Source organism: Leopardus geoffroyi, chromosome X (assembly GCF_018350155.1).
Source record: "Leopardus geoffroyi isolate Oge1 chromosome X, O.geoffroyi_Oge1_pat1.0, whole genome shotgun sequence".
Classification (NCBI taxonomy): domain Eukaryota; kingdom Metazoa; phylum Chordata; class Mammalia; order Carnivora; family Felidae; genus Leopardus; species Leopardus geoffroyi.
In genome coordinates this window covers 31,543,744-31,569,703 of record NC_059343.1, presented here as the reverse complement: position 1 = coordinate 31,569,703, position 25,960 = coordinate 31,543,744, and the positions used below count along the sequence as shown (strand labels likewise).

Below are 25,960 nucleotides of genomic sequence, written 5' to 3'. Positions count from 1 at the left end.
GTTTCCTAGATCCAGAATGAGATCACAAATTCTGCCTTTTACAGGAGCTCAGCGTCTGTCCAGATCAGCAACCACAGCATCAAATGGGAACCTGTTAGACATCCAAATGTGCATGCCCCACCCAAGACTTACTAAATCAGCCCCGGTCTGCAGATGGGCTCAGAATCTGTCCTAATAAGCCCCCTGGGTGAGTCATATCTAGGGTCAGGAATGCTCTAGAGCAAGGGTTCTCAACTTTGACCTCCCATTAGAATCAAATGGGGAGGTTTCTAAAATTTGCAATGTGCAGGCGGCCCTCCAGACAAACTATATCATAGTCTCTGGGTTGGACTGAGGCTACTATAGTTTTAAAAAACTTCCCAGTGTCCAGTTTCTACTGTCCAGTCATGAGAAGCACTGCTCTAGAAGGAAAAGAAAAAAATCACCACAATATCTATTTGATAACTAAGGAATTTAGATTTCTTTCATTTGGCTTAAATTTTAATTTTTAATAGCTCACATTAGCTCCCTTATAAAATAAGTGAAGTTTTTCCTTTGCTCTAAAGTTATTCAAATTAAATTTGGGTATTAAAAACCCAGGGAAGATACCATTTTGAGCATAAGAGGTATGTGTTAAATGGGATTTAAAAAAATGCATGGAGTACCTCAGAGTTCTGACTTACCACATTCCCAACCATGAAGCCTCAGTTTGTATTTTCTCTTTAAAATTTTTTTTTAAAATATTTATTTATTTTTAGAGAGAGAGAAAGAGAGAGCATGAGCAGGGGAAGGAGAGAGAGAGAGAGAGAGAGAGAGAGAGAGAGAGAGAGAGAGAGAATCCCAAGCAGACCCCACATTGTCAGCACAGAGTCTGGTGTGAGACTTGAACTCATGAAACGTGAGACCATTACCAGAGCCGAAACCAAGAGCCAGATGCTTAAACGATCGAACCACCCAGGTGGCCCTGTGTTTGCTATTTTAACAAAGAGGACTACTAACTCAGGTTAACCTTCTGGTCACCTGAAACATACAGGTGAAATCAACTCTTGATTTTACAAAAGTAAACACCCTATGTTGGGGATTAATCACAGTAAAATAGTAAGATGTTTTTGGCATCCTTAGGATTTCCATGAAATTAATCTCCCAAAGCCATAACCTTCATTCTTTGCAAGGTCTGGGTAAAGTGCCAGTCAAACTTACAAAGCAACACAAAGCATCAAGACTTTATTCTCAATTATAAGCTCCTTCAGGATATAATGTTCCCTTCTCCTCAACTTGCTGTGCAGAAAAAGGGATTACAACATTCTGGCATCTCTTAATCAATTTGTTCTCTGCATGAATTCCCAGATCAGATACATTTTCAAACGTAAAAATAAACATCAATACTGAAACATAGTATTAACGATGTGGGAATTCCCCAAAGCAATCCTTAACCCTATGATAAATGAACTGCCCCTGTCCATTCTTCCCCTCACTTCAGGGTGGATCCAATCATTCTCTTAATAGAAGAAAATTCCCATCTCTATAGTAGCCACTGGAATCATTCTGGAGATCTAAAATACTGATTTTAAAACTAATGCCAATTCTAGAACATTTACTCAGTTATTGCAACATGCCAGCACAGGGACTGTTCTAGGCAAGTACCTTACAACTATTTTCACATTAAATTCTCACAATCACCATCTGCTCCAATCATCATATCCTCAGAAATGCTTTATCTGTCTGATACATGGAGGTACCCCTTACTTTCTATCTCATTAAACTTATATAATTTCCTCATTAATCTATGATATAATGGTATTTATTAACTTTTGTTTCTTCCATTACAATAGAAGCTTCATGAGGCCAGGAACTTTGTTTTGACCTCAATTCTAGAAGAAAACCAGGTTTATTATTGCCACTTTGTAGATACTGAATGAATGAATGAATGAATGAGAAAACTAGTCGAGAAACAAGAAGCCTTTTCATGAACAAAAGGGATAATTTTGGAAGCACAAGTTTTTGGTGGTAGGGAATGACTGGCTAACCTCATTACTGTTCAAAAGTCATGAATGTTGCATTTTTTCACTGGCTCAGAACCAAGCAATGGCTCCTCACTTCATTCAATGTAAAAATTCAAATCCTTAAAATAACCCCAAAGGTCCCATTGGGTCTGGGGCTGCTGTTACCTCTCCAACCCTTTCTCCTAAATTCCTCCCTTGGCACCTTCTACTTAGGTTGCACAGGCCTCTTTGTAAGCATCCACCTGGATGACCCTGCATCAGCTATCCCCTTGGTCCGAAAGGATATTACCAGATACCTTTTGAACTGCACTCTCTCCTTCCCATCTCTCAGATCCCATCCTCTTAAGGGAAACACTCCTTATCACACTATACTTTACTGAGACCTAGTCACTCCCTCTCTGGTACTCCCCAAGACCTTACCCTGTTCTTGTACTTTTTGCTATAACCTCCAACAATAACCACGTACCGGACTTACCCTTTATTATGTGTACTGTTTCTTGTCTCTTTTCCCCTGCTAGACTCTAAGCTCCACAGGGCAGGTATCATGTTGTAATCTCTGAAGTAACCCCTAGTGCTTAGAATGGTGTCTGGTACATGGTGGACATTCAATCAATACTTGTTGAATGAAAGAATGAATGCCTCAGTCATTATTCACAATGTCAAATTGTCAACAGATAATAATGTTAAAGTTGGGGCGCCTGGGTAGCTCAGTCGGTTAATCGTCTGACTCTTGATTATGGCTCAGGTCAGGATCTCATGGTTCGTGAATTCGAGCCCCACATCGGATTCCATGCTGATGGCACGGCGCCTGCTTGGGATTCTCTCTCTCCCTCTCTCTCTGCCTCTTCTCTGCTCACATGTGTGCACACACATGCACTCTCTCTCTCAAAATAAATAAACTTTAGGGGTGCCTAGGTAGCTCAGTCTGTTAAGCATCTGACTTCGGCTAGGTCATGATCTCACGGTTTGTGAGTTTGAGCACCACATCTGATTCTCTGCTGTCAGCACAGAGCCCACTTCAGATCCTCTGTCCCGTTCTCTCTCTCTACCTCTCCCCTACTTGCTGTTTCTCTCAAGATAAATAAACTTAAAAAAAAATAAATGTTTATCATTTAGCCAAAGAAGATGTAATTATAGACCTATTACAATTTCCAAAACTGTATCTTCTCCTTCATTATTTTATATTGATTTATTGGTTAGGGGCCACGTGCAGACATTTTAGACATTCACTACTTTTACCAATAATAAGTTAAAACTTTCTCTTCAAGGTAGATTGTTTCTTAGGATGCATTTCACAAATCTTTACCTAGGTAAGGGAATTCCTGTTATTCCATATGGGGTATATTTCTTGATCCATTCCCAAAATCTAAAGAGTACAACTTATTTAAGATCTATAAATGCACTTAATATAATTATAAACTATACCCCTTGGTGCAAAAAAGGCAATAGAGAAACTAGTGTGTCTGTGTGTATCCCTCCTTCTCTCTCTCTCCCCTTCCCCCACCCCCGCCATACACCCCTACATTGGTATTTCATATGCAAAAATAAAAATAAGAAAAATCAAGGAGAATAAGGTTGAATTAATGAGAACATAAGGAAGATAAGTTAACCTAGAATAGAGTTTGATCTGTAAAGCAGCATCCCTGACTCTCTCAAAAACCATTCTTTTTAAGTTCATTTATTTATTTTGAAAAAGAGAGAAAGCACCAGCATGGGAGGGACAGAGAGGAGAGGGAGAGAGAGAAACCCAAGCAGGCCCTGAGCTGTCAGCACTGAGCCTGATGCAGGGCTCTATCCCACCAACCATGAGATCGTGACCTGAGCTAAAGCTAAGAGTTGGATGCTTAACGAACTGAACCACCCAGGTGCCCCCCTCAAAAGCCATTCTTAATATCATTTCAGCAATTTTATAAACAGATACAAAAATTCCTCATAAAACTATACACTTCTAAAACATAATGAATTTTGTTTCAATAAACACATTTCTTTTGTAGGAAAAGAAAATATTTTAATTTTTACAAAGAATATATGGTTTCCTTTTTGAAATTTTATTGATGTGAAATGTAAAATTTCAAAAAACCACTTTAGCAGTTGTTTTAATACTGGATTTCAATTTAATACATTGATTTGAAGACTTTTGCAAACACTATCAATTTAAAATATCTGAAAGGGTTACAGGATATCTCTTAACTACCCATATACGATAAGCTTATTTTTTTAAAGACTTTACTTTTAAGCAATCTCTACACCCAACATGGGGCTTGAACTCACAACGCCGAGATCAAGGGTTGCATGCTCTACTGCGTGAACCAGCCAGGTGCCCCATAAGCTTATTTTTAAGTAAAAATCATGTTCTGTTGTTTACTGATAGTAATTATAACACAGGCTTTTTCAGCGAAACTGTAAACATTAACCATGGACACTATTTATGAGTTTTTGACTCATCAATAAATTAATACATCAATAAAAATAACTGAATATCCAAGTTCTTATTGAGTACACTTTAATTACTATCATTACTACATGTCAGACATGAAACCTTCATTAATGGGTATGTGTCTTTGTGAGAGAGAGAGAGAGAGAGAGAGAGAGATGCAAAACAACAGGAAAGAAATTACACCATTCCATTTCTTATTCCTTGTAAAGTCTACGTATGACAGTGCATATAAAAAAGTATAACTATAATAAAGATTTCTGTATGATTCTATACAACCTAAGTAGTGTTAAAACAAGGTGACTAAATACATAATCACTGGAAACAGAAATTTGGTTTATCCATTATCAAGAGACAGAGAAAGAGCATGAGCATGGGAGGGGTAGAGAAAGGGGGAGACACAGAATCCAAAGCAGGCTCCAGGCTCTGAGCTGTCAGCACAGAGCTGATGCAGGGCTCAAACTCACAGACCACGAGATCATTAGCCTGAGCCAAAGTTGGATGCTTAACCCACTGAGCAACCCAGGCGCCACCAATTAACATTTGAGTGAGCTTGGACAAGTTATATCACACTATGGCCCTTAGATACCTCTTCTATAAAGCAGAGGTGAAAATCTTAAAAGCATCCACTTCCCAGGGCTGTTGTATGGATTTCATGATATCTAACCTATGATCTAGGACCTGACCTGTGTTAATAGCTGTTGATTTCATGCTTCCTGTATGTGTCCAAGCTTTGATTTGCATAACATCACCTCTCCTAGCTCTCTTCTGTCTCAGTTATGGATATCAAAGCATGCAAGACTCACAATCTGCTCCTGCTGCTCTTTCAGCTTCTCAGTTCTGCCTTGCCAGTATCGATCCAACCAAAAACACCAAAAATATCACCCCCAAAGACAAGGCTGTTTCAACTTCCATACCTAGTATTACACACTTGTAATACTCTTTGACCACATCACCATCCCTCCCATAGATATATACAACCTTCATCCCCAGATTTTTGGGGGAATTTGGGGAAAAGGCAACTAGGGTGTGCAGCCTCTGAACTGAAGGCTCATGAGTGTGGAAGGGACCATTATTAGTGGCAGCAGACACATTAGCATAAGTAATAGTGGATATAGCTCTATATCTATAGAGCTCTATAGCTCTATAGTGGATATAACTTATAGCTCTTAGGCCAGCTGAGCCAATCTGAATGTGACAAAGTCTAAAGAAACAAAATAAGAAGCCATGCAGGTTAGCCCCCAAGGGGAACCACAGTATGAAATGGTCGTGCATGAGTAAAAGAAAGCAAAGCATGATGGGATGAGTGTTTTATTTTGTACTGAACCCATGCACTCCAATATGGACAAATTAGATGCCATAAAAAAAAAAAAAAAAAAAAAAAAGGAATCAATTTAGGACGAACACTGGCAAGTCTAATTTGTCCTTTGAGATTTTACTCAGAAACCTGAGTAAATAGCCATCCCCAATTTCCCCAAGACATTATCTGTTGCTCCTATTGCAACGCCTTTTGTATTCACCTCTTGGCACCAAAGAGTATATAAAAAACACTGTTTAAAGTTCACCTTTACTACACTGACCTCCATCTCAAAGGACCCCTTTCTAATTTATCTTTTCCTACCCAAAAGATGTGGCAGATCACACATAGATTACCCACAATAAATATAATAGATGAAAACAAATCAAAGAGTAATATTTTTTCCCAAGAGAAATTCTGAGGTGAGAGGGAAGCTCTCACCTTTCCTGGTGGAAGACCTCTTTTATCTCAATGAGATTCAAGATGGAAAGTCTACAGAAAGGCAAAGCCAGCTTTGGAGAGTTGACAGAAGACCTGATGTTATGCACTATGGGAAACTAGATGAGGAGTTAACAATGAATGCATCAGTAAAAGGTTTGCTAATATTAAGGTTCCACAGAGTTCTCATGATTCTTGTTCATCTGGGTGCACAGGAAAGCCTTTTGGAGCCCAATTATGACTTTCAAAGTTCCTAAATTACTTCTAAAAGCTCTACTTTATCCCACACTTGCTGAGGGTTGGGATGGAGCTTAGGGGTAATGAAGGTAAGAAGGGTGGGGAAATCCAGGTAAGAGCAAACAAGTCTCAAGGCTGAAAGGAAGCACACAATGACGACAAGGAAAGAAAAAAAAAAAGATCATCAATTATAGCACTTCCTCCTTGTAGAGACTGTCTTCAGGTCTCCTTACCATCCTGTTAGTTGACCAGACGTCAACACACTGACACAGTGAAGTCTGTTCCAGCCCCTGTTAGAACCAATTATTCCCCTGTCCCAGAAACAATCTTGTCCACCCAGTATTTAGTGAAACTATTTCTCTCCTCACCCTGGTAATGAGGTCTGAGTCTTCATTAGCTTTAAGACATTCGTGGATAAATTATTCATGATTTTTATTGGTGAGTTCAAAGCTAGACCTTCCATAGCGCTCTGGGCAAAGTGTAAATTTGTGGACTGAAGTAAAGTTAAACTTTTATGAACAAGGTCAGCAATGTACAACAAGACAGAATGTCTCCCAGGACAGAGGCACAGAGTTCAGTGCTTGACAGGAGCCTAAAGCAAAACCATTAAAATTTTGTTTTTAAATGTCAACACAAGACAGGCTGTTAGCATCAAAAGAGAAAAATGGGAGTCTGCATAGTGTAACTTAGATGATTTTACCCATCAACATATGCAAGAGACACAGAAGCTGGAGGTCAGCAGAACTCCATGAACTGTGTCCTGGCTACGGCCACACTTTGCACTGGATGCAACATTTCCAGTACTATTTCTCTCCCTTCTAATTCCTAACACAGAAGTCAGTCTTTGACTATGAATACACCAAAGAGTAATAACCCCACTACTAGTTAATAAATTATCACACGGAGCACATACACCAACACTAATCTTCAGCGTACAATTCCCTCCAATGCTACTTCTCATTATAAACATTTTTAACAAACTTGATTGCTCTACCCATTGGTGTCTTACAATTTGGAGAATCAAATCTGCTCAGGGTGTAATTTAAAAGTAGAGTCTCTGGTCCCACACGGTAAGAAATCTAGAACCATGTTTTCACCAAGGAGTATTTGAATTTCCCTGAGTCTGTTAAAGCTACATGTAACAAAATCATATTGTTTGGAAACTCATTATGCTGATGTTTCTCATTTTCATTTAATACTTATTTAACATTTCCTTTGTGCCAGTTCCTGTCCAATTAACTCAATAGTCATTAACTCAGGGCATTTCTTACTATTACAGATGGGATTCTGTAGATAGGTTCTGCTATTGTCTCCATTTTACAGATGAGAAAACAGAGAGGCTCAAAAGATTAAATAAGTTCACCACAGTTAACAGAGCAAGGATTCAAACCCATGTAACCTAGCTTCAGTATATGCTAGTTACCACCATCAAGCTGTTTCTCATGGGAACCATGCTGCATTTAGAACTTTTAAAAAGACCTTTAGGCCCAAAGTCATTATTTGAGATGTCTCTCCATTTAACATTTTACAAGGGTGTAAAACATAAACTCATTATTCTTCACTGTCAGATACAAAAGAATCTCTTACCAGTTATCTCTGTTATCACAGAAAAGAATATCGGTGAAAAATGACACAGGTTTAGATGATTTAAAGCTGAGGTGGCAGGTGAGCTGAGCATTTATTCCACTGGAAGACCCTGTGATGACACAGCCTTTTGGAAACGTTACAGAAAGAGGTTGAGCCTCATCACCATCAAGAAGGCTCACTGTGGGAATCTGGACATCTAAAGTGGAATCTCTGTTTAAAATTAAAAAAAAAAAAAATAGCTCAAAATCCAAGCAAGTCACTGGATGTAAATGTGTCTCCCTCTGTTTATTGAACCATCTGAACAATTAAACAAGTATTTAAAATAATATGCCCAATTATTAAAGATGTTTTACATCATCTCTTACGTTCTGGTCCCAATATAAGTAAGATGGATAATATATTAAATTGACCACATAAGATGATCCAAAGTTCCTTTTGTCCTCTAAGAACTAAAATAGAGGATTAAGACACCTGATTAAATACAATGTGCTTTTATCAATAGCCATGATATAAACAGTATTGCCCTTAAATATATCCTTATAGAAATTTACCAAAAAATACCACTTTGACAGCTAATGCTTTAATGAATATGGACTAAATATAATATTAAAAGATGCATAAACACATATAATTTTTAATGCGGATACTATTAAGCACTTGTATACATATACTATGAATATTTTCTCATCATTACTAAAAATTCCACTTAACGTTCTTCACACATTTCAGTATATACCTATAATTCATTTAAACAATCTAAAATGTTTATGATTTCTAATAACACAGTATGTAGTATACACTTTTAAATATAATACTTGAGCAACGCCTGGGTGGCTCAGTTAGTTAAGCATCCGATTCTTGTTTTTGGCTAAGGTCATGATCTCGCAGTTCTAGAGAAAGAGCCTCGCATTGGGCTCTGCACTGACAGCACAGAACCTGCTTGGGATTCTCTCTCTCCCTTTCTTTCTGTCCCTCCCCTGCTCTCTATCTCTCTCAAAATAAATAAAATTTAACAATAAATAAATACTGGATAACTTTTACTGCTCAATAAATATTTAACCATATTAGTCAAAATTTTATTGTATATGTAGGCTCCTATAGCAAATAAGAAGTATTACTAAATGGGAATCGTATTTCCCTAATATGTTAATTAAAATGAAGATTATTCAGCTAATTAACTTTAAAAAGTAAAGAAAGATCCCAACTTAAATTACTCAAGCTGATCGGGTTCACTAGGTAAAAAATTAAAAATGTAATTTACACATCAGGTTTAAATCCAATTCTGTTGTTAATTAGGTACATGTCACTGGATAAGTCATTAATGCTGTTGATTTGACTGTTCATACAATGAGGAGACTGGGTTATATCATCTCTACAGTCCCTGTTGCATGTTCATTTCATTATATCATATTTCTCAAGATTCAACTTTTGACTTGAGATCATTTTTAAATTTGTTTTTAATATTCATTTATTTTTGAGAGAGAAAGAGAGAGACAGAGTGCAATTGAGGGAGGAATAGAGAAAGAGGGAGACACAGAATCTGAAGCTGGCTCAAGGCCCTGAGCTGTCAGCACAAAGTTTGAGTTCGAGCCCCACATCATCAGTCTCTGTGCTGACAGCTCAAAGCCTTGAGCCGGCTTTGGATTCTGTGTCTCCCTCTCTGTCTTTGCCCCTTCCTGCTCACACACACACTCTCTCTCTCAAAAATAAATAAACATTAAAAATAATTTTAATAAAAAGAGACTGAACTAGAGAGGCGCTGAGGCACATACAAGACCTAGATGTTTATGAAAATAATGCTTATAGGCAATTCACAATGGTGCACAATTCCTCACAATTTACATAATTTTACCATGTCAACTAGCTAATCTTTATTTCTTTATAGATAGGTGTATATTTCTAAGTAGAAGTTTGTTTGGCTTTCTTTTTTTGTTGTTTTATTTGAAGGATATCAACATACATAGTCTTGCTTGACTTAAAAAAAAATTATCTCAATATTTTGTTCCTAAGATTCCTAACATAGTTGTCTCATTAGCTGAAGTTCATCCACTTCACAGCTATAGCTATATTCATGTACACATATATCACAAATTATTATCCTTTTACCTGTCACAGGACATTAGTGCAGTTCCCAGATTTTGCTATTCTGAATAATATTACTATGAGCAAAGTCAAACATATAGTACACAAGTGCAAGAGGTTTTATTGCATACACTATCAAGTGCAATTGCTGGGCTGTGAAATATGCAGATTAAACACTTTGCAGATTATTATCCAGTGTGGTCCTAACTCATTGACATTGTAACTGGGACCTGACTTCTTAATGTTTACCTACCTTTAACAGGCAAAATGCTTATCTTATTGTAGTCTCTAATTTTTCATTTCCAAATTTACAAAAAGGTCAATTATATGTTTTCAGATGTTCATTGTCTACTTAGGAATCTTCTTCTGTGAAGTACTTATCAAAGTTTTTTGGCAACATTTCTGTTGAGTGATTTGATTTTTTTAAAATTTTTTTTTAATGTTTATTTTCGTGAGACAGAGACAGAGACAGAGCACAAGCAGGGGAGGTGCAGAGAGAGAGGGAGACACAGAATCCAAAGCAGGCTCCAGGCTCTGAGCTGTCAGCACAGAGCCTGATGTGGGCCTCAAACTCACAAACTGTGAGATCATGACCTGAGACGAAGTCAGAAGCTTAACCAACTGAGCCACCCAGGCATCCCTGGTGATTTGATATTGTTCTAATTTTTATCATTTACTTTTTTATTAGCATGAATTTAAGTCTTGCAAGAAATCCTTCTCTACCTACAAATGTTAAAATTGTTTTCCAAAATATTTTCTTTAATTTTTCCTTAAATGTGAAATTTAAGACTTTACTCCATTTGTAATGGATCTTTTTGTATTATGTAAGACAGGAATCCAATTTGAAATATTCCACACAAATAATCAATTGTTCCAGTACCATTTACTGAATAGTAACTTATTTTCTTCCAAGATCTATAATACTATTTATGTCAAATATTCAGTATCTATTCATGTATGGGCTTTCTCCAAGTCTCTTTTTTCTATGCCTTTGGTCATTTTATCTATCACTACACAACTATCATATTGGTTTAGTCTTGATATTTTATAAGGCAAGTCCTTATTCTTCTTCTGGAGAGGTTTGGCTATTCTAGACCCTTGATTCTTCCATGTAAAACTTAGAATTTTCCTTGTTAATCTCCATGAAAAATTTTATTTAAATTTTTATTGCAGTCGCATGAAATATGTAAAGTGATTTGTGAAGAAATGTCTTTTTTACAATACTGAATACTCCAAGTCATGAATATGGTGTAAATCTTCATTTACTTATGAGTTCTTTCACTTAAGTTTTATAATTTTCTCTATATAGTTCCATATAGTTCTTCCACATCTTTTGTTTTATTCCTATTATTATTAATTTTTAATGTTTTTATAAACAGTAATTTTAGAGTTCCACATCGTAAATGTATGCTGAAATGCCATGCATTTTATTATTGGACTTATATTTGTCTATTTTGATAAATGACCTTCACAGCTTTATCTAATCTACAGATAGTGACAGTGCTTATGTACCTACTCTTACATATTTCATTTCACTTAACTCCCTGGATGAACTAGGTTTTTCACAAAAATGTGTTAGGGAGGCAGTGATTACAGCCATCCTTGTCTTTTCTTTTTTACTCAAAGGGAATTGACTTATGTTCCAGTATCCAAGATAATACCTCTTCTAGATTCATGATAGAAAATTTCAACAATTTAAAGAATATCTCTTTTATTCCTGATTAAGAATTTTATCATGAATGGTATTGTAATTTTATCAAATGCTTTTTTCTTCTGCATCTATGGAAATAATCATATCATTATTCTCTTTATTCGTAAATGTGGCAGATGAAATAAAAAGGTATTTTAGATTTTTTGACATTAGGCAAATCTTACAATACTGGAATATACCCACATTGGTCATGATTTATTAATATATTTATATAAGTAATAAATAATATATATAATTTAAGTCATTAAGGATTATTGCATCTTTAGTCATAAGAGAGATTGGCCTATAATTTATCTTTCTCAAACTTTCATTCTTTGATTTTATAATAAAAATTTCTGACTTCATAAAACAAATTAGACCACACTATTTTCCTATTCTGTAAAGGAATTTCTATAAGGTTTGAGATACCAGTTTCTTGCAAGTTGAGTAAAACTAGCCTGTAAAAAAATCAGAAGATGGCATTTTCCTTCTAAAATGTTAAGTATTAACTCAAAGACTTTCTGTTTATTCTCAGTATGGTTTTAGTAAATTATATTATTTCTACAAATTTCCCATTTAAGTTTTCAAATGTATTGGAATAAATTTCTTCATAGTATTTTAATTTTCTCATTTTTCTCCAATGCCTATATGATTATATTGCATTATTTTTAAATTTTATATATTTTGAGACAGAGAGAGAGCAAATACCTGTGCATGCAAGTGGGGAAGGGGCAGAGAGAAAGAGGGAGAGAGAGAATCCCAAGCAGGCTCCACATTATCAGTGCAGAGCCCAAGGCAGGGCTCGAACTAATGAACTGTGAGATCATGACCTGAGCTGAAATCAAGAGTCAGACGCTTAAACTACTGAGCCATCAGGCACCCCATATGCATCATTATTCTTAACATTATGTAGTTGTACCTTCTCTCTTTTTGTTCCTCATCAATGTCACTGCACCAGTATCCATTGTATTAGTTCTTCAAAGAACCAACTTTTGGTTTCAGTAAACCAATCTTCTATATATTTGTTTCCTATTCCTTTAATTTCTACTCTTTTTCATTTTATCTACATTCTACATTCCATGGACTTAATCTATTATTCTTATTCTTAAGTTACTGAATAGTTGAAACTTCTAATCATTTTTTATATACTATCAGCATTTAAGACTACACATTTCGATTCTGGGAGGAAGATGGCAGTGTAGGAGGATGCTGGGCTCACCGCATCCTGCTGATCACTTAGATTCCACCCACAACTGCCTAAATAACCCAAAAAACCACCAGAAGACTAGCAGAATGGAGTCTCCCGAGCCAAGCACAGACGAGAAGCCCACGGAAGAGGGTAGGAAGGGCGGACAGGCGGTGCGCGCTCCACGGACTGGCGGGAGGGAGCCGGGGCAGAGGGGCAGCCCAGCCAAGCAGAGCCCCAAGCAGAGTCTGGCTTGCAAAAGTGGAGGGGCCGGACAGAGTGTGTTCTGACAGCGAGCGGGACTTGACATCTGGAAGGTTATAAGCAAATAGCTCTGCTCAGAGGGTGGGAAGGCTGGAGGACAAGGGGAGGGAGAGTTGTTGAGCCTGGGAGGACAGAGCTCAGCTTGGCGGGGAAGAAAGACGCTCGCCAGCGCCATCTCCCTCGCCCATCCCCCAGCCAAAATCCCAAAGGGAACCAGTTCCTGCCAGAAAACTTGCTTGCACCTCGCAAACACCCAAAGCTGTGCTTCTGCGGATCCATCCCTCTGGCGGGTTTGACTCCCTTCCGGTGCCACAGGGCCCCTCCCAAAGCGGATCACCGAAGGATAAGTGAGCTGAGCCTGCCCCCCCCAGCCCCCCCTGCCCCTGTGCACCTTGCCGATCCACCCCTGCTAACACGCTAGAACCCCAGCACCACAAGCCTGGCAGTGTGCAAGTAGCCCAGACAGGCCACGACACCCCACAGTGAATCCTGCCCCTAGGAGAGGGGAAGAGAAGGCACACACCAGTCTGACTGTGGCCCCAGCGGTGGGCTGGGGGCAGACATCAGGTCTGACTGCGACCCCACCAACCAACGCAAGTTATTCAAGACAGCACAAGGAAGTGCCCCGCAGTCCCGCACCACTCCAGGGACTATCCAAAATGACGAAACAGAAGAATTCCCCTCAGAAAAATGTCCAGGAAATAACAACAGCTAAGGAACTGAAGAAAAAGGATTTAAACAATATAACAGAAAGTGAATTTAGAGGAATAGTCATAAAATTAATCACTGGGCTTGAAAACAGTATAGAGGATAGCAGAGAATCTATTGCTACAGAGATCAAGGGACTAAGGAACAGCCAGGAGGAGCTAAAAAATGCTATCAGTCAGCTGCAAAATAAAATGGAGACAACCACAGCTTGGAATGAAGAGGCAGAGAATAGGTGAACTGGAAGATAAAATTATGGAAAAAGAGGAAGCTGAGAAAAAGAGACATAAAAGAATCCAGGAGTATGAGGGGAAAATTAGAGAACTAAGTGATGCACTAAAGAGAAATAATCTACGCATAATTGGTATTCTAGAGGAGGGAGAGAGAGGGAAAGGTGCTGAAGGTGTACTTGAAGAAATCATAGCTGAGAGCTTCCCTGATCTGGGGAAGGAAAAAGGCACTGAAATCCAAGAGGCACAGAGAACTCCCTTCAGACGTAACTTGAATCGATCTTCTGCACGACATATCATAGTGAAACTGGCAAAATACATGGATAAAGAGAAAATTCTGAAAGCAGCCAAGGGATAAACGTGCTCTAACATATAAAGGGAGACCGATAACACTTGTGACTGATCTCCCTACTGAAACTTGGCAGGCCAGAAAGGAATGGCAGGAAATCTTCAACGTGATGAACAGAAAAAAAATGCAGTTGAGAATCCTTTATCCAGCAAATCTGTCATTTAGAACAGAAGGAGAGGTAAAGGTCTTCTCAAACAAACAAACTCTGAAGGAATTCATCACCACTAAACCAGCGCTACAAGAGATCCTCAGGGGGATCCTGTGAGACAAAGTACCAGAGACACCACTACAAGCATGAAACCTACAAACATCACAATGACTCTAAACTCATATCTTTCTATAATAACACTGAATGTAAAGGGACTAAATGCTCCAAACAAAAAACATAGGGTATCAGAATGGATAAAACAAGACCCATCTATTTGCTGTCTACAAGAGACTCATTTTAGACCTGAGGACACCTTCAGATCGAGAGTGAGGTGATGCGATCTCGCGGTCCGTGAGTTCGAGCCCCGCGTCGGGCTCTGGGCTGATGGCTCAGAGCCTGGAGCCTGTTTCCGATTCTGTGTCTCCCTCTCTCTCTGCCCCTCCCCCATTCATGCTCTGTCTCTCTCTGTACCAAAAAATAAATAAACGTTGAGAGTGAGGTGATGGAGAACTACTTATCATGCTACTGGAAGTCAAAAGAAAGCTGGAGTAGCCATACTTATATCAGACAAACTAGACTTTAAATTAAAGGCTGGAACAAGAGATTAAGAAGGGCAGTATATAATAATTACAGGGTCTATCCATCAGGAAGAGCTAACAATTATAAATATCTATGTGCCAAATACGGGAGCCCCCAAATATATAAAACAATTACTCACAAACATAAGCAACCTTATTGATAAGAATGTGGTAATCGCAGGGGAATTTAACACCCCACTTGCAGAAATGGATAGATCATCTAGACACACGGTCAATAAAGAAACAAGGGCCCTGAATGATACATTGGATCAGATAGACTTGACAGATATATTTAGAACTCTGCATCCCAAAGCAACAGAATATACTTTCTTCTCGAGTGCACATGGAACATTCTCCAAGACAGATCACATTCTGGGTCACAAAACAGCACTTCATAAGTATACAAGAAATGAGATCATACCATGCATACTTTCGGACCACAATGCTATGAAGCTTGAAATGAACCACAGGAAAAAGTCTGGAAAACCTCCAAAAGCATGGAGGTTAAAGAACACCCTACTAAAGAATGAATGGGTCAACCAGGCAATTAGAGAAGAAATTTAAAAATATATGGAAACAAACAAAAATGAAAATACAACAATCCAAATGCTTTGGGATGCAGCGAAGGCAGTCCTGAGAGGAAAATACATGCAATCCAGGCCTATCTCAAGAAACAAGAAAAATCCCAAATGCAAAATCTAACAGCACACCTAAAGGAAATAGAAGCAGTACAGCAAAGACACCCTAAACCCAGCAGAAGAAGAGAAATAAAGATCAGAGCAGAAATAAACACTATATAATCTAAAAAAACTGTAGAGCAGATCAATGAAACCAAGAGTTGGTTTTTTGAAAACATAAACAAAATTGATAAACCTCTAGCCAGGCTTCTCAAAAAGAAAAGGAAGATGATCCAAACAGATAAAATCATGAATGAAAATGGAATTATTACAACCAATCCCTCAGAGATACAAGCAATTATCAGGGAATACTATGAAAAATTATATGCCAACAAATTGGACAACCTGGAAGAAATGGACAAATTCCTAAACACCCACATGCTCCCAAAACTCAATCAGGAGGAAATAGAAAGCTTCAACAGACCCATAACCAGCGACAAAATTCTATCAGTTACCAAAAATCTCCCAACAAATAAGAGTCCAGGACCAGATGGCTTCCCAGGGGAGTTCTAACAGACGTTTAAAGCAGAGATAATACCTATCCTTCTCAAGCTATTCCAAAACATAGAAAGGGAAGGAAAATTCCCAGATTCATTCTATGAAGCCAGTATTACCTTGATTCCTAAACCAGACAGAGACCCAGCAAACAAAGAGAACTACAGGCCAATATCCCTGATGAATATGGATACAAAAATTCTCAATAAGATACTAGCAAATCGAATTCAACAGCATATAAAAAGAATTATTCACTATGATCAAGTGGGATCCATTCCTGGGCTGCTGGGCTGGTTCAACATTTGCATATCAATCTATGTGATACATCACATGAATAAAAGAAAAGATAAGAACCATATGATCCTGTCAATCGATGCAGAAAAAGCATTTGACAAAATTCAGCATCCTTTCCTAATAAAAACCCTCGAGAAAGTCGGGATAGAAGGAACATACTTAAAAATCATAAAAGCCATTTATGAAAAGCCCACAGCTAACATCATCCTCAATGCAGAAAAACTGAGAGCTTTTTCCCTGAGATCAGGAACACGACAGGGATGTCCACTCTCACCGCTGTTGTTTAACATAGTGTTGGAAGTGCTAGCATCAGCAATCAGACAACAAAAGGAAATCAAAGGCATCAAAATTGGCAAAGATGAAGTCAAGATTTCACTTCTTGCAGCTGAAACGATATTATACATGGAAAATCCGATAAACTCCACCAAAAGTCTGCTAGAACTGTTACATGAATTCAGCAAAGTTGCAGGATACAAAATCAATGTACAGAAATCAGTTGCATTCTTATACACTAACAATGAAGCAACAGAAAGACAAATAAAGAAACTGATCCCATTCACAATTGCACCAAGAAGCATAAAATACCAGGAATAAATCTAACCAAAGATGTAAACGATTTGTATGCTGAAAACTATAGAAAGCTTATGAAGGTAATTGAAGAAGATATAAAGAAATGGAAAAACATTCCGTGCTCATGGGTTGGAAGAATAAATATTGTCAAAATGTCAATACTACCCAAAGCTATCTACACATTCAGTGCAATCCCAATCAAAATTGCACCAGCATTCTTTTCGAAACTAGAACAAGCAATCCTAAAATTCATATGGAACCACAAAAGGCCCCGAATAGCCAAAGGAATTTTGAAGAAGAAGACCAAAGCAGGAGGCATCACAATCCCAGACTTTAGCCTCTACTACAAAGCTGTCATCATCAAGACAGCATGGTATTGGCACAAAAACAGACACATAGACCAATGGAATAGAATAGAAACCCCAGAACTAGACCCACAAAACTATGGCCAACTCATCTTTGACAAAGCAGGAAACAACATCCAATGGAAAAAAGACAGTCTCTTTAACAACTGGTGCTGGGAGAACTGGACAGCAACATGCAGAAGATTGCAACTAGACCACATTCTCACACCATTCACAGAAATAAACTCAAAATGGATAAAGGACCTGAATGTGAGACCGGAAATCATCAAAACCCTAGAGGAGAAAGCAGGAAAAGACCTCTCTGACCTTAGCCGCAGCAATGTCTTACTTGACACATCCCCAAAGGCGAGGGAATTAAAAGCAAACATGAACTATTGGGACCTCATGAAGATAAAAAGCTCCTGCACAGCAAAGGAAACAATCAGCAAAACTAAAAGGCAACCAACGGAATGGGAAAAGATATTTGCAAATGACATATCAGACAAAGGGCTAGTATCTAAAAGCTATAAAGAGCTCACCAACTTCCACACCCAAAAAACAAATAATCCAGTGAAGAAATGGGCAGAAAACATGAATAGACACTTCTCTAAAGAAGACATCCGGATGGCCCACAGGCACATGAGAAGATGCTCAACGTCGCTCCTCATCAGGGAAATACAAATCAAAACCACACTCAGATACCACCTCACGCCAGTCAGAGTGGCCAAAATGAACAAATCAGGAGACTATAGATGCTGGAGAGGATGTGGAGAAACGGGAACCCTCTTGCACTGTTGGTGGGAATGCAAACTGGTGCAGCCACTCTGGAAAACAGTGTGGAGGTTCCTCAAAAAATTAAAAATAGACCTACCCTATGACCCAGCAGTTGCACTGCTAGGAATTTACCCAAGGGATACAGGAGTACTGATGCACAGGGGCACTTGTACCCCAATGTTTATAGCAGCACTCTCAACAATAGCCAAATTATGGAAAGAGCCTAAATGTCCATCAACAGATGAATGGATAAAGAAATTGTGGTTTACATACACAACGGAGTACTACATGGCGATGAGAAAGAATGAAATATGGCCCTTTGTAGCAACGTGGATGGAACTGGAGAGTGTGATGCTAAGTGAAATAAGGCATACAGAAAAAGTACCATATGTGTTCACTCTTATGTGGATCCTGAGAAACTTAACAGGAACCCATGGGGAGGGGAAGGAAGAAAAAAAAAAAGATGTTAGAGTGGGAGAGAGCCAAAGCATAAGAGACTCTTAAAAACTGAGAACAACCTGAGGGCTGATGAGGGGTGGGAGGGCAGGGAGGGTGGGGGATGGGTATTGAGGAGGGCACCTTTTGGGATGAGCACTGGGTGTTGTATGGAAACCAATTTGACAATAAATTTCATATATAAAAAAAAGACTACACACTTCCATCTAAGTACCAATTTTGGTGCATTTCATAAGTTTGTTTATTGCTTAACCTCTGGAATTTAACGTAAGAGATGCAGTTAACTCAACAAAGATGTAGGCCTAACTCTTTTTCTAAAGAAAGCAACAGAAGTGACAAGAGGTGTTTCAAGTTTAGTCTTTAATACTCAAATACTGTTTATATCAGTGAACGTTGTTTTCATGTTTTGATACATAGTATTTTAATTATTATTTGCAGAATTCAATAGGGTATCTTCTTGAGTCTCTATAGAAGTTTTTTTCAATAGTTCCAAATATGTGGCAGATCCTGTTCATATTTTTTAATGATTTTAAAATTATAATTATTACCAGAAAACAGTCTATATGATGCCAACTCTTCGAAATGTGTTAAATTTGAACTACAGAATGATACACTATCAGTTTTTGTAAATATCTCCAGTATGAATGAGAAAAATGTATATTCTACAATTGCAGGGTGCAGGATTTTATAATGCTATTCCTAATACTACTTTTAGTATTTTTCATAATATTAGTATTAAATGAAGGAGGCTTTTAATAAAATATCCTTTTCAAATTTTCTTTATCTATACAAGGGTTTTTGTCTTCTGGACTCATCAATAATTGAGATATATGTTGAAACATTCTACAGTGATGAAGGACTGGTCAATTTCCCCCTATTATGTTAATTTGGGGTTTTCATATTTTAAGAGTACTTGGTTGTGCATACAATTTTAGACTTCTGACAGTTTTCAGGTGAGCTGCATATTTTATAATTATTTAATGGCTTATTTTTAGAGAGAGACAGAGTGCTCATGCATGGGAGAGGGGCAGAAGGACAGAGAGAGACAGAATCCCAAGTAGGCTCCATGTTCAGACCAGAGCCTGATGCAGACAGAGCTCAGTCCCATGATCCTGGGTTCATGACCTGAGCCAAAATTAAGAGTCAGTCGCTAAACTGACTGAACCACCCACTCTTTTTTATGTTAAAAAGTTTTTTTTATATTACAAATGTTTCACCTCTTTTTTCTCTAAATGTTTGACAGAGAGGGGGAGAGAGAGAGAGAGATAGAGAGGGAGACAGGGAGGGAGAGAGAGAGAGAGTGATCATGCATAAGTGAACCAGGGGCAGAGAGAGAGAGGGACAGAGAGAATTGCAAGCAGGCTCTGTGCTGTCAGTGCGGAGCCCAACATGGGGCTCAATCTCACAAACTGTGTGATCATGACCTGAGCCAGAAATCAAGAGTCAGAACTTAACCAACTGAGCCACCCAGGTTCCTCTGTTTTACCTCTTAAATAAGGTCATCATATGTAAAATCAATACTGCTGTCCAGCTTTCTTTTGGTTATGCTACCATACATTTTCCCATGATCTTCGTTTGATAGTTCTCAACTAGGAGTAGTTTTGCATCCCTGGGGACATGTAGCAATGTTTGGAGACAATTCTTTTGTCATAACTAGGGAGAGGATGCTATTGGTTAGATACCAGGAAGGCTGTTAACATCCTACTACACATAGAATAGCCTCCAACAAAAAAAAAAGAAACATCCTCCCCAAAATGTCACAGGTTCTGATGTTGAGAAACCCTGCTTTACTTCAGTCTTTCTTGTCCTTATGTTTTACATATACTTCTTTTAATAGGCAGTTGGACTTTTTTTTATTATTTACTCTAACATTCTCTGTATTTTAACTAGTCAGAATAACTTACTTTAATTGCATTAGTCAACTACATAAAGTTTTTGACATCATTTTTGTTTTAGTTTTCTCTTGCTTTTGTTGGTTTCTATGCTGTCTGTCTAGTTATATACAATCGTAGGTTTAGTGAATGCCCTTAAAATTTTACCTGACGTACTTTGTTTTATAATTTCTACAAGTTACATTTGGTTCATTTTCAAGGCTATATGGTATAATTCCATGTTACTTTCTAATTTTTGTACTGCCACCCTTTAAAAATAAATTATTTATATTCTGTGTCTGATAATTCCAATATCTGAATTACTTAAGAGTCTAAATTTCAAAATAGTTGTTTGTGCTGACTCTATGGTATCTTCCCTTCTTGAGAGTTCTATAATACTTACTCCAGCACTGATGTCCGGTTGATAGCAACTGTGGCAACTGAAATATGAGCCCAAACTGAGGATGGCTTCATTTAGAGCAGAGGTTCACAAAGTGTGGTCCATGGATCAGCAGTATCAGTATCATTTGGAAATTTATTAGAAATAAAAATTATTACATGCCATTCCAGGCTTCCCGAATCATAAATTCTGGGGATGGAAGGCAATAATCTCTGTTTTAAAATTCTTTCAGGTGATGCTGATATACACCACAGTTTAAGAACCACTGATCTAGAGAAGATTTACTTGCTTCTGCTGACAGGGAGAAGGATTTACTCACATAAACCCTTTTAGCCTCTTTCAGTGTCCCTGGATTAATCAAGGAATTTGAGATTGTTTTCCCACTTTGAGGAAGTTGTCTCAAGTTTGGCTTTGTTTTTAATTTTTTTTAATGTTTATTTATTTCTGGGAGAGAGACAGAAACAGAGTGGGCGTGGGGAAGAGGCAGAGAGAGAGGGAAACACAGAATCTGAAGCAGGGTCCAGGCTTCAAGCTGCCAGCACAGAGCCCAATGCAGGGCTCAAACTCAAACTGTGAGATCATGACCTGAGCCAAAGTCAGATGCTCAACAAAGTTGTATCAAGTTTTAAGAAAAAGCCTGCATTTGGCAGATTACTACAGCTCACCACTCTTACTCTGGTTTCAGCTTATATGTATTGGTTTGGTCTGTTTTGATTTGAGCCCTTTGGAGACCTCTTATATTCCTCATAAGCCAGTAATGAATGAATGAATGAATGAATGAATGAACACACACACACACAATCTACTTGCTGTAGTGTGAGGACATGTAATGTATCTAGAGCAATATAGTATTGAGGTTTGGGCTATTGATAATTTTTAAAAAAAATAAGAACAGACTACATTGTGCTATACTATGTACATGTGAGAGGCAGAATTCTGAGATGGCCCCGAAGAGTCCTCTTCCCTAGTGTACATACACAAACCCTGCATTATTCCCACCCCTTGGGTAACAGGATCTGTAAGTATATCACACTGGTGATTAATTTGTGTTATACAGCAATGGTAAAGGGACTTCCCATATGTAACTGACACCCCTAGCCAAATGAATGCAAATAAAGCTAAAAGATTATCATGTGTGGATCATATTTAATTAGGTGAGATCTTAAAAGGTTTGGAGGTCAGAGACTGAGAAGTCAGAGAGATGCTCTAAAGTACCATGATGGGAGGAGGAACCACATGGTTAGGATGTGAGGGTGGTCTCTAAGAGCTGAGAGCGGTCCCAACAGCCAGCAAGAAATTATCTTAGTCCTACAACTGAAAGGATTAATTCTGGAGAATGAGCCTCAGATGAGACTGCTGCCATAGCCCGCACCTGGATTTCCACCTACTGAGACCTTCAGCAGTAAATACACCTTAACTAACCCAGAGGACTCTTGACCCAAAGAAACTTAAAAGATAACAAATTCATGTTTTAAGGCACTAAGTTTGTGGTAATTTGTTACATAGCCATAGAAAACGTGCTTCACATACCATGAAGAGAGACATATGAAAAATTTTTACAAGAAAATCACATGACTAATTGTGAGGTAATGAAGTGGGCTTCTTAAAATTTTTAATTTAACTGAACTGTTAAATATTTTAACGGTTCGTTCCAACAACAGAAACAAGTCAGACATTGCTCATGACTCATACAACACAGACACAAACAAAAAAGCACATAAACAAACTGTGGTAAATTCACATTAAGCATTTACCTGAAATAGTTTTGAGGTAAAATGTTGACATTCATCTTAGTTGTTACGTCCAGAGGAACAGGAGTGAAAAATATGAATGGAGGGTCAAACGATAACTTGGGTGATTTTACCTCTCCAACCAAACATAACATTCGATAGCAAATTGGATTATCATTTAGATGAATGGGAATATCAGCTGTGTATTTTGTAGGATGACCTAATGAAAAATAATTTTTTTAAAGGATATTAGAATTGTTTACATACACAAAAAACTTTTACACAGTTTAAACCTTACTAAATATATAAATGTACTATGAAGGTATAGCTCCATGGAGAATAGATTACTCAAAAATTGGAATTATCCTGCCAAGGAACTATAAACATGTAATGAGGGGCGCCTAGGTGGCTCAGTCGGTTGAGCGTCTGACACTGGCTCAGGTCATGATCCCATGGTTTGTGAGTTTGAGCCCCGTGTCACGCTCTGTACTGGCAGCTCGAAGCCTGGAGCCTGCTTCGGATTCTGTGTCTCCCTCTCTATTGCCCCTCTCCCACTCACGGTCTGTCTCTCTCTCTCCATCTCTCACTCTCTCCCTCTCAATAAAGAAATAAAACATCAAAAAAGATTTTAAAGTGCACTATGTCTAGAAATAGAGCAGGCCTTGTTAAAGCAGATATTATTATTGGAAAATACATAAACCTAGAGCAGACAGTGCAGTAAGACTTATTTTTTTTTATTGGTTTCTACTCCTTAACAGGAGCTGCCTATCCCCTTAGTATATGCAGTACGAAGATGAGGTCAGACAGTTGCCATAAGGATCTCAGGGGACTCGTAATGAGAAATAGGTGTGCTGAGAAGAGAGGAATGTTGTTCCTCCCAGATTTTTAAGTTTATGGAAAGGTACCAGGGTTGACTGGCCAATTTCACCTCGTAGGAAAAGAAAGGCAATTCCCATGTACCAACTCATCATGAGGAAAGGCAGTTTGTGTTGGAGAAAAGGGCTCAGCATCTGGGGCTGCAGGCTAGTCCCACACAACGGTCCCATCCCAGCAAGTTGCCAGTGCCCTTTTAGACCCAGATGCCCCAACACAGTGTCTTGTAGAGAGAAAGATGTGATTTGGTGAGTATGAACTCAAGGTACTATCTTAGAATGAGAAAACAGGATCAGGGCCATCAAGAATATCACAAAAGCAGACGATGAGTGCTCTGGGCGATGCATGTTCAAAAGTGACATTGTGAACTATACACAAAAGCAATAGAATCACTGAACTGTCAGACTCACTAGATCTCTCTGTACCGGGTGCCTTTACTTGGTCAAATAAGTCTTTTCTTGTTCATATAGTCTGGGATCCTTGAAAAATGAGAGGTGACTGGAAAGGGAAGTGAATTAGTGACTTCTTACTGACAGATGAGCACAGGAAAGACTATGTGAAAACAAGACAGACTATATACATACCTTCACTTGAGAAAATAAATTATAATAGAATTTATAGATCTAAAACACTGTAAATCTATAGAGAAATGATGGTTTCACTTCATGAATCTGATATTGTTAAAATTATTTTGGGGAGAAAGAAAATCAAGTCCATTACTTCCAAAATTAGGCAAGGTTTTAAGGCTTATGGAACTGTGAATGCCAAATGGGGTGTTTGGAGATTATTTCTGAGTTTCACACCTGTTAAATGTTTTGGGGTCATGGAGAATGGGGGTTCCCTGTATAACCTAAGACTACTAGGGATTCAATAACATTTTTCTAAGCTCACCTGGGCCTTCTCGTTCATCTCAGATTTAAGTTATATAACTGTGTTATAGGCATGTTTAATTTTTTCTTAAGAGGTTAAAATCCTAAGAAGGCAATGCATAGATTTGACTGCTGAGGCTTAGCCCCATATGGAAGGAAAAGTGAAATGGAAATGTATCTTATTTCCTTCTACATTGTCTATTCCATTTTATCTGGATAAAAATGTTGATAGACATAAAAGAGAAGCTCTATACAGAAATGCAGATGGTGGCTTTAGCTGGACTGGCTCTCCTGCTACTTCTTTCAGAACTAGACATAGAAACTGAGAGGAAATATGCAGAAATACATAATGAAATACAATTACTTTTACAGAATAAACTTCAGAATGGGGAGAATATGTAATGTTTTCTATCATATTTTCAGAGTTCTAAACAGAGAAAATAAAAGATGAAACATTTTTGAAACCTACTAATCACAGTACCCTGTGTACTGTTTCTCGTACACAAAGCTAGAGTAATTATAAAATGCCATGCTGAAAAAATTTAAAAAAATAAAATGCCATGCTAATAGATGCATCAGGACACTGAATTAAGGCAACATAGTGCTAATAGAATATTACTGAGAGAACACACAGCTGAATGAAGTCTAAAAAGCTTAAAAGTTAGAACACATCCTTATCCTGCCTTTTCTGTTGATAACAGAGGTAGTTGCTGGTATTTTATTTAGATTGCCACATTTGTTTAGATGTGTAAAGCAGTCATGTCCCAAGGGTTCTGCTGCAAGTGATTTACTGAGTGCATGCTCTCAGGAGGAGCTTGTAGGCAAAGGGGGAAGCGAAACAGAGGAGGGCCTGAAGCTATGAAAAGTTGTAGGTTTATAATGCAGATTCAAATCGATCCCATAGGCAGCTATGGGATGTGAATTCACCGGAAAGGTTGTCCCACCTGCGGGAAAGTTAGCTGGGCCATCTAAGGTAGTGGTAGTGGTGACAATTACCCTTATAGGCATCTCTGCACATAGTATCTTCCTTCAGCCAATGGCAACCTTCTAGAGGAGGGGACAGACACAACCTATCAGGAGCCAATATCCACAACTGAGAGATGGGTGGGAAAACCCAGTAATGGGAATCTGGAAGGGCTCAAACAGCATCTATCTGAGACTGCATCTTAATGTTGCTTCAGAAGAAAGAATAATTAAGAAGAATAACAGGTAAGTTACTATAACACCCTTTTAAACAGAAATGGCATTTGGTGTGCTTATTTCATTGTGGCATATAAACTATAAAGGTACTGAAGCAGATGCTTTAAATTAAAGACAAATACCAGTATAGACTTCCTCAAAAAATAGGGGGGAGGGGAGGGAAATCTTCGTAGTTGCCTTTTCAAGCATCTTCCGTCTGT

General features: G+C 38.2%; 1 protein-coding gene across 1 annotated transcript in view; it reads right to left on the bottom strand.

The window, feature by feature from the left end:
• Positions 1 to 25,960, bottom strand: part of CFAP47 (cilia and flagella associated protein 47) — a 553,185-nt gene that overhangs the window by 389,636 nt on the left and 137,589 nt on the right. The window contains exons 25-26 of the mRNA XM_045471009.1: positions 22,843 to 23,038; positions 7,976 to 8,185 (exon numbers count right to left, since the gene is read on the bottom strand). Coding sequence (XP_045326965.1) covers positions 7,976 to 8,185; positions 22,843 to 23,038 — 406 coding nt within the window. The remainder of the gene's footprint in view (positions 1 to 7,975; positions 8,186 to 22,842; positions 23,039 to 25,960) is intronic.